Raw genomic sequence first — 10,347 nt, forward strand, 5'->3', positions numbered from 1 at the left:
ATAATTATGTTCCCTTTGCGGTCACATTGCCACTGCCCTTGTTATGAGTTACAGTTGCCTATTTGGTTGACTCAATGACAGTCTGAATAGGAAATAGTCTAACTGAGGCAGGAGATCTATAGATGGAGTTGCGAGGACACTTTTTTGTTTGTCACCTAATTTCATGCCATCAAGTGCTAGGTAAAGAGATGAGAAGGCAACTCACAATACAAAATGAAAGGACTGAGCTCATATTCAGTTAATAACCACCATTTCTCATAATGGATATGAATTAGCTTGAGTTGTTGAATGTATGCACATACATGGTGAGGTGCATATGTAAAGTGAGCTTTGTAGTGTCCATGCATTAGTTCTTAGAAATACTGTTTGTATTCTATCTGGGTAGCTGGTGCAAGAGCTGATTTTTAGCAACTGCAAAGTCCCAGTTCCCCCAAAGATCCCCAGATACTGCTCAGATCCCTTAATTAACTAAGCAGCCACTCAGTCTGAAACTCTGAAGGAATATTGTTCAGTTCTTATCAGATAGAATACAAGCAGTACTACTCAGGAATATCATATCACAAAACTCATTTTACATAATTGCGAATATACCTTGCCCCAAATATGGTAACTTGAACTGTACCTAAACTCTCAAGTCTAACTACTACACTAATGAATACCGACACACAACACTTTGATACTAAACAAATACTACAGGGCTGTTATTTGTAACTTTGTAGATAAAAGACAAAAACACATGCACACACACATACACACACAAACAAGCCAAATGTCACTTGGGTTTGGAGAAGATCAATTGTATCAGAGAGAAATTTTTTATTTTTTTTTTTTTGTACTGAATGTAATCGTTATTACCATTTATTTATTTATGTACTTTATACTGAAGGGTTGGCCTATTCAGTTTTGTAAAACTGCTTTCCAAAGGCACTCTGGAGTAGTAACAAACATCATTTTACATGAAAATACACAATACAGATATACTGTATGTAACCTTGTAAATGACAAACAATGAGAGTGGATGAATGATAAGTATATATCTGAAAAAAAAATGTAGATAATATGTGGATATCACAATATTCAGAGACTACTCAAAATGAAATAGGGACCAGGAAATGTGCATCCCTTTTAAAGGGGAAATCCAGTCCAAATATAAGCTAGTCTGATAAAAAAGAGTAAAATTTTCTGAGTACAACGATAAAAGTTTGACTGAAATCGGACAAAAAATAAGGAAGTTGTGACATTTTGAAGTTTTGCTAATTTCTGCAAAACAGTTCTTGTACAGTGAATATGCAAATGAGTGAGCTAACCATGTCATAACCTCACAATTTTCCACTGATCGTGTAAAAAAAAAAAAAAAAATGATGAAAATTCAATGTTTCTGCCATTGAAGTCTAAAACATGATGCTGTTCCTGGTTGAATAACTTCAGAATAGTGATCAGTTTATACTGGGATTTGAGCCTCGCGCATAATTGCATTTGACTGAAAAACTGGACATTTCAAAATTTCATGTGCAAGCTATATGGCGAGTAGTGAGAGGATGACATGCTCTCTTTGCTATTTGCATATTCATATTGATCGTTCAAGAACTGTTTCCTAAAAAATTATCGAAACTTCAAAATGTCATAACTTCCTTATTATTCACCCAATTTCAATCAAAATTTTACCGTTGAACTTGTAATATTTTACTCTCTTATCAGAATAACATATATTTGGACTGGATTTTTTTCCCTTTAACTTACACCTCCTTGTTGATGCTTTCATTTAGAGACAGTAAACAGAATGTAAATTATGCTTCTCTTCCTTGCTGCTAAATGCAGTTTGAGATGAAATTTACCGAACTGATTGGAGCTAAAAGAGAGCTAATTCCTTTTGCTTCATACTGTGTTGATATAATCTTTATACTTGCAATTAAATCAAAAACAGTTAGTGTAATCATGCATTAAAAACTTTAAATTCAAATTTGCAGAACTCAAATGATCGAAAAAGACTGCTCTGATGTTGACATGAATATCGTTTCCAAAATCTCCACATCATTTACCTTGCTTGATTACAACTCGCATTAGACAAAATCATGCAAGGATGTAATTTGGCACTATCAATGTACTTTTTGAATAAAGCAGCATGTATGTACCTGCCAAAAAAAAAGTTTTAAAGATCCATCTAGCACAGCTAGGTGTGTCAAAGAAAGTTCACCATCCACTGAACAGTGGCGATGGAATATTTTTGTCCTGCAACAAGGGTTCAGAGTTACTATGCCAGTATATTTACCAATCTGGTTATCTCATTGAGAATTTAAGAAGAGCTACTAGTATAGAAACAGCTTTACCATGCAGGTTCACTTCCAATGACCAAATCAGCATATGGGTGATCACCTTAATGTTGATGAGTTTTCAGGGAATGGCACAAGCACAGTATAGATTCACTTATTCAAATCTCTAAGTTACTGACCTCTTTTACGTATGGATTTCATCATACACAAGTTTGCATATATTTATGGATGGAGATGGAAACAGATATATTATGGATAGATAGATAGATAGATAGATAAGTAGGTGGATGGATAGATAGATTGATAGATAGATAGAGAGGGAGAGAGAAAGAAAAAGAGGAGATAAATGAAAATATGCACATTTTGTTTTTCATTTGCTTTCTTTCTTTCCCCACTTTTCTCTCACTTTCTCTTTTGTGATTTTTCTTTCTCCCTTTCACATGCTTTGTTTTTCAGTTGTCAGCTTCAGTTAAGTTATATTTCTCCACTTGTTTATAAAAGAAAAATAAGTATGACAATATCAAACACATTACTTGCAAGTCATGAAAATATAAAATAGTTCACATCACAAATATATGATAATGTGAAATAATACATATATTTCATGGCAAAAATTTAAATATCGTCGGTTGAGAATGATAAGGGCGTTAAGTTGCCACTAAACCCATAGTGTTCAAAACCACTTAACGCCCTTCTCATTCTCAACAGACGATATACAGGTGGGAGAGAACGCTATCAATAAGCAAATAGCTTGACTTGGATAACAGCCTCTGAATATTATGCCTTTTAACAACTCTATGTTTGTTTTTGTTTTTTACTGAAGGAACAGAACACACACACACACACACACACACACACACATAGAACACAACACAAAATGGAATATAAAAGGAAAAAATAAGCTAGCACTAGTGCTAGCACTTAGAGACACTTAATGTTATAATATGCTACTTAAGTATTGCAAATTACTATCATTATCATTATTTGAATGCTGTACTTTTCTGATATATACAAAATGATATGATTATATCATATGTATATACAAACAGATCTGTATACCAATCTTCAAAGATATCAGATTTTGCTTCTATGTATTCAAATATCTTAGCACTTTGCAGAAAAATGAATAATCGTATTCAAAACAGTCTTTGGGCTGTCTAGAACAATCCTTTGATAAGTTTCCAACATACTTAATCACTGCGTAGGGGAAAATAAGATAGGATCAAGTGTGTTCCTCGAGGGCTTGATATAAAATGTCCAAACTCCTTCTAATACTTTTTTTTTCTATTTATCAGCCATGTGGAAATCTGTGGCCAACTGGATACCAGCCTGGTGGTACAGGTGACTAGATTAACAAACCACTTGTGCAAGTGTTTTTGTACTTTCTTAGCCAGTGTCAAAAACACCTGTCTGCAGCTTTCTGTATCTTCCTGTATTCTATTTACACTGTACCCAGGCCAGAAGGTGAACAAAGATTTGTTTTCATGAAAAACTGACTGTTCACAGTGTATTGCTAATCTGTTTTTTGTTTTTTTTTTTTGTTTCCTTTACCCTTATTTTTTTTTTTATTGTGTTAGATTATCAGAGGATAGTGAATATGTCAATACGAATATACATTTCATTTACAATATATATGATATTAATAATACAGTTTATCTTGTTGTCCCCCTCCCCATTTTTAGAAGACTGTCGCCTGCCCCAATCCTGTCTTGCCCCCCCCCCCCCCAAAAAAAAAAAAAAAGTTCATGCTAAGTATTCTTGGGCAGAGTAGAGTGCTCTTCACTTTTCTCAAGCACTGTTCAGCAAGTCACAATAGCAAAGTAAAATGAAACCTATTTAGATATATGCACTGACCTTGTGTATCATGCCAGACCTTGTTCCCAAGACCACAATGGTATCCCTACCCATGGGCCTGATGGTAATGGAGGTGTAGTGGTGACCATGGCCGCCACCCCTCAGGTAGTCATAGGAACGGAGGCTGGCATCTGCTTCGATGGGATGCAGGTCTCCCGTCCCGCAGAAGTTTTCATCAACCACCCTGTACTGTTGAGAGTGTGTGAAAATAAGTGTGCCTACATTAGCAAGTACTTATATCTTTTTTAACACTCACTGATCAGGTTACTACCTTTTGCATACATAAAAAATTCACATTATTCAATTCTGTTTTGTAGATATATACTGGTTTTTATCTGTTTGATACTGACACAGGGCCTGTTCATTTTTTCATTAATTCATATGTTAATTCATTCATTTATCATTTCATTCATTCATTAAGTCTGTCATTTCTGTACTTGTTTTTTAATTAATCCATTATCTACTTTGATCCAGACCTGGTACAGTATGGAGGTGTATAAATCAAGACGGCAAGGTGCAGAACGCTACTCACTGTGGCGTATGAACAGGGTTTATTTGCAGAGAAGTGTCTCAGGCCTTGGTATCCATAACCATTGAAACATCCTTGGAGTCCGTCACGAATTTTCCTGGACACCTTCTTCATGGTGAAGATGCAGAGAGCCGAGTGTCCTGTCGGCTTGTTGGGAGCACTCTCTGAGCTCTCAGCAAAGATGCCATAGAGGGCGTACTCATCGGAAGCAGTTCTTAGCCTCTTTGCCATGTCAGATCCTATGGGCCCGAAATGTGCAGCCTGGAGCAGGTTGTAAGTACGTGTGCGATCACGACTGATGCACTGCAGCGGGATTTCAGTGTAAGAGTAGTAACCTGGAGAATGACCAGATAATCTATAGTATTAATAGCGCACAGAAGTTGAGTCAACAGATGTGAAAGGTACCTGATTAGCTGATGTTAATCAATATGTGATGTTGGCTTCAACTCAAATGACAGGAAAAACATTTTTGAATGCGTGAATGTTTGATTGATGATTTTGTTTATTCAAATGAAAAAAAAAAATGACATTATGTAGCCTTCTGGCAAAGGGCCCTAAGGCTTGCAGGCTCACAAAAACTCACATAAACTGATGAAAGAACATATAAAAAAGCTTTCAAAACTCTGTAAAATCATGTCATGAACAAAAAATTTGATTTGGGGTGAAATTTAATGCCAGGGCTCTTCTGCTAAGCTGACTAACATTAGTTCTACTTGTGCTTTTGTTATTGCTGGTAGATACACTAGTATCAATAGCTACAGTCCTAAAGTCTGTTGTGTTGTTGTTGTTGATTTTTTACACATATATTGCCACAAGGTTTCTCATTACAATGAAGCTATGCTGATTGCACAATATCTCATCTGAGTTTTCTTTTTTTTCATAAATCTTGTCTTGGCAATTTCTTGGTAGTCTCCTTTGAAACCTGCTGGAATGAAGTTTTAGTAGAGGTCTGCATAACTTTCTGGCACAAAACACTCCAGGGTCACAGAGCACAATTTAAAGTGGTTTATGAAAAGACGTGAAGATGATTTGGTCAGTTTCATTCATCTCCAAAAGACATTCACATCACTAATCACAGAAAAGCTCCCAGGCTCAGGTTATACTCACTTAAACATCACCACAATGACAGCTCTATGCCAACATCATTTCATATAAATATGAGAGTCATTATAAAACTTAATGCAAGTCAATAAAACTAATTTAATACTTAACAACACCTTCCCAACTGGCTATCAGCTCCCTCCCCCCCCCCCCCAACACACACAAAAGGCAATCTAGATGTTGTGATCATGCATGCTCACATTTTCTAGACCATGCAGCTTCAATTGGTTCTGTTGTTCAATTGCATCTTACATTTGTGATGACACATGTACTCTAAGGCTCTGTCCACAAGATCTGTTGCTCTTGCATATAAATCATCTACCAAATTTAACAACTGAAATGGGACTATATCACTTCAGATGAACTCAGAACGGGAATCTTGTTGTAAGTCTTTACTAGTACCATCACACAGTGATTTGATTCACAATGGAGACGATAATGTTCTTTTGCAATGAAACTCTCTCACATTTCGATTGTATGCTTGCATCCCCAACTAACCTGAAATATGCATAAAATGGCGATAAACCTTCCACAATTCCTTATTCCCACCAAATTTTGTTTATCGATCTTTTTTAATTGTAATCAAGTGTCTGTCATCACCCACCTATGTCAAGTGAACAAATGCGCACCAGTCTACTTTCATAGGCCTCTTGATCAACATCTACCCTCTGCACCGTAGTGAAGTAATTGAACTCTTCCCACGAGAATCCACTGACATATTCAATTGGGTAAGTATGTGCATACTCCTCCCTCAAGTCAATAAAGGTGTACCGCCCAAATTCAAGCTCTTGGTATGCAAGGTCAAGAGTCCAGCGGTTGTTGTGCTTCCGCAGACACTTTGTGGAGACAGCGTGCTGGCGAATCAGGGTGCCGTTGAAGAGCGGGTTGAAACTCATGCCAGTGTAGATGCCTAGCACGTTGTCCGTCCGACCTCGGTAGTTGGACGTGGTGGTCCCGAAGAAGGCGACGACAGATTCGCCGATCCCGAGGGAGGATTCCTCGTAGTGGTCGACGTCGTGCACCCTGGCTTCTACGGTCTGGATGTCCTCCAGGTGATGGAGCACACACGTTCCATTGAAGGCAGTGCCACATGCCATCAGGAAGTTGTTCTCGCGATCGATCAGGAGGACCCTGTTCTCATTCTCTCCAGACCCCTCTGGGAGGGCGCAGCCATCTTCTCCTCTTACACAGAAGTTGGAGATGTCAGCTGTGATGGAGCTCTGTACAGCAATCAACGATAAATTTGAGTTGAGATGGTAGACAAAATTTGTGCCCCCAAGGTATAGGTTTCCTGTCATTTTGTCCATCATGGCGTGCTGAACAGGAAGTTCGGGTTCAAAGGCCATCAAATTGTCAATGCTCAGTTGGCCTGCAGTATGTCTTATAATCAGCTGGCATATCAGCAAAAGAACCCATAGTCTGCAGTGCATTTTGAACGCTATTGGTAGCTGTGCCATGGTGGTGAAACAGTTCCGTGCTGGTCTTGAAACAGAAGTTCACATTCACTGTTGAGTTTGCCAATACTACATGGTCTGAAAAGAAAAGAAAAAAAAAACATCTATGAAGACCAATGAACACACAGAAATTTTAATTACAGGCTTCAATGGGAAATGCTGACAATGTTTCAGTGTTAAATATCAGAATAATGATATATTGCTTATTCTGCACAGGAAGTGTGGATAAATCACAATCACATGATTGATATTGAAAGTGAGCTGTGAAAACCACATAATAGGCCATCCTCTTCCAATCTTTAATCCTTCTCTTGTAAAAAATGTCAACACTCCCACATAGTTCCATTACATCATTTATGAGCAGAAGTGGTTGTGAAGTATTTATATGTTTATTACTTCTGTACTTGAAATAGAAGTTGTAGTTTTGGTTGTACATGTAGATGTCATAATGAAAGGTGGGTCCCACTTTCAATTAGGACTACTTTGTTTTGAATATCTCAGCCATTTCAAAACTGATTGTCATCAATTAAATTCTCTTCAAATCTCAGGAGGGGTACAAGATCAAACTTTAGGATATTTTAACTGTATTTTCTTTGCTACGACTAAAATATGTCAATGCACCCACTTTTTCCTTCAAATGCCAAGCTTAGTCTGACATGCACAGATTAATAATGGAGGGGACTGCCATGTGATACTGGTTTCTTTATTAACACATGCAAAGAGATATCTTTCACTAGCTCTCTGCTATCTGACAGTAGATATAAATCACTTTCATTTCATTGCAGACTGGAAGGATAAGTGCCAAAAATCAGTGAAAAACCCAGCAAGATAAGACACATTTCCTTCCACATTTCTTTTTTTTTTAAATTACTATTTTGTACTCTAAATCTATTATGCTGAGTTTCTACTCTTAAATTGTATGCACGGACTTGCAGAACAATAGCCACTATCTAAGCAAGTTTCTTTTATCACCATGTTGAAATGAAATAAAAATGAATGAATGAAAATGCTATGGCTTGGGTCTCTTTAAGATGCCTCCAGGCATTCGGCATCTCTCACCCCAGAGGGCTGCCTGGGACTTCCTCCTTCCGGCTTTTCAAACTTACGAGAATTCCCCAGGCAAACTTTCAGTCCCCCTGAGCTCTGACTAGTAAACAAACAGGGCAGAGAGCTGCTCGAGACGTGTGGGCGGTTGGACAAATGAATAAAAACAGTTTTCATTTTCATTTAAAGCCCGAACATAGTTTTGGCAATGCAAAAATATGTACACATTTATATACATATATTTTTCTTTTTTAGAGGGAGGGGGTAGGGCTTGGAGAGACACACAAACACACACACATGCACACACACACAGAGCTTTTTTGCATCTTTTTCCTCATAATTCAATTTGCCCAATGCTGTACATCACAATGTCCTGACAAGCAGAATTGAAACAAATCACATAAAATGTGTCCAACCGATGAAGACATACAGAAGAATAGACAGAGAGAGAGAAAGAGGATGCACATTAAACAAACTTTGCATGTACTGGTTTCCACAACAAGTCCTGCAAAATGTTACGATAACGACTTTGACTACACCAAGTTTCGTCATGCAAAAGTTTCGCTACATGCCTTCCTGCACCTAATGCTTTGTCTTCATTAATGTGGTTTTGAATGGGAGTCACAGTTTATATTTAACCATCATTGGTATCCCTCTTTAGAACAATGCTGGACCAAGATGTGAGATTGAGAGTCATTTAATTAGCTTTTATGCCAGCAGAATAGCTTTCATATTAATTCCTCTGGCCAGTTTGTTATTGTTGCATATCCTGAATGAATTTAAATATACATTATTATTATTATCATTATTATTATTATTATCACTATCATTATTATTATTATTATTATTATTATTATTATTATTATTATTATCATTATTTATTCGGCACATGAACATTTGTATATTGTGTACAGCAACAATTTTTTACCATAACTATGATTATACATTTATTAAGGATATAGAATATCTTCCATAAATGTGACCATGCATTACAAAACCAACAAAATTTGCACATACTGATTTTGTGTGAGGGCTGAAAATAGGTAAAGTGGGTCAGCCCAGCCAATCTTGATTATTTAATATTTTCTGAAAGAGCAAGTCTTCTTCTACATCATACTAAAGTTATGATCACAAGCCAAACAGGAAATTCTGGTTTTAGCAGTTTTTCTCAAATACTTTTTTTTTTTTTTTTTAAATGTGATTAGGTGAGTCTTATAGAGTTCCCTTTTCATTTCATTAAAAAAAACCCTGTCCATACCCTTCACTTTTAACTCTACAAACTTGGGAAAAGATGATGCTACTGCTTTGAAAGTTGGCATTAATCATCTACAGAATGTGTTGATAGAGCATGTTCAACTTCAGCTTAATCCAATAATCCCTTCATTATTGATGCTCCAGTGGTTTACATCCTGTTTTTTGTTCCATTCATCACACAGCTAGCACAGCTTGGTAAAGATTAAACACTTAAATAGACCCTGAATTTAAGAGCCTCCTTTCTCTGTTCACGCTTTCCAGAGTATGTGCTTTCTGTCCAAAATTAGGAAAGGTTAGGAGAGTCCATTTGAATCGAGTTATACATCATTTTAAAGCTTAAAGTCTACTCTTTAAGAATCTGCTCTTAACAAAAAATCTATATCTAGCAACTTTTTGTTGGTTTTGTGATGCAGGTTCACAAATATAACAACTGGGGAATTATTCTCGTACTCATATATCAGCATGCAGTACATAAATTTGACAAGCCTTGCTACCACTAATACCAGTTACAAATGCGATAAGGAAACGGGAATGTGTGTGTACAAGTTTTCGACCTTGACTTCATCAGAACTGTAACATTTGCATTCTATATTGACTATAATTTGCTATAGCAGGAAGTGTCTGAGTATATGTGTGTTGTAACTGTCATTCCAAAAAAAAAAATGTGTGTGTGTGTTTCAGGTGTTGAAAGAGTGCATTTAGGATGCACATAAAAATGCTGGTTTGCATGCACTGCATGTTACAGTGTGATGGATTTACCAAGAGTTAGAAAAGCATTAACATTAAACATTGTGGTTACTTATAGAAGGTGCATATCTTTGGTGGAAAATGTCTCCCCATC

The 10,347-nt window shown here is 36.8% G+C and overlaps 1 protein-coding gene across 1 annotated transcript in view; it reads right to left on the reverse strand.

Moving 5' to 3' along the window:
• LOC140245980 (hepatocyte growth factor receptor-like) overlaps window positions 1–7,253 on the reverse strand; it is a 31,908-nt gene extending 24,655 nt beyond the window's left edge. The window contains exons 1-3 of the mRNA XM_072325430.1: window positions 6,359–7,253; window positions 4,657–4,988; window positions 4,125–4,313 (exon numbers count right to left, since the gene is read on the reverse strand). Coding sequence (XP_072181531.1) covers window positions 4,125–4,313; window positions 4,657–4,988; window positions 6,359–7,211 — 1,374 coding nt within the window. The 5' untranslated portion in view covers window positions 7,212–7,253. The remainder of the gene's footprint in view (window positions 1–4,124; window positions 4,314–4,656; window positions 4,989–6,358) is intronic.
• Window positions 7,254–10,347: the final 3,094 nt, after the last annotated feature.

Source organism: Diadema setosum, chromosome 2 (genome assembly GCF_964275005.1).
Source record: "Diadema setosum chromosome 2, eeDiaSeto1, whole genome shotgun sequence".
NCBI classification, from domain to species: domain Eukaryota; kingdom Metazoa; phylum Echinodermata; class Echinoidea; order Diadematoida; family Diadematidae; genus Diadema; species Diadema setosum.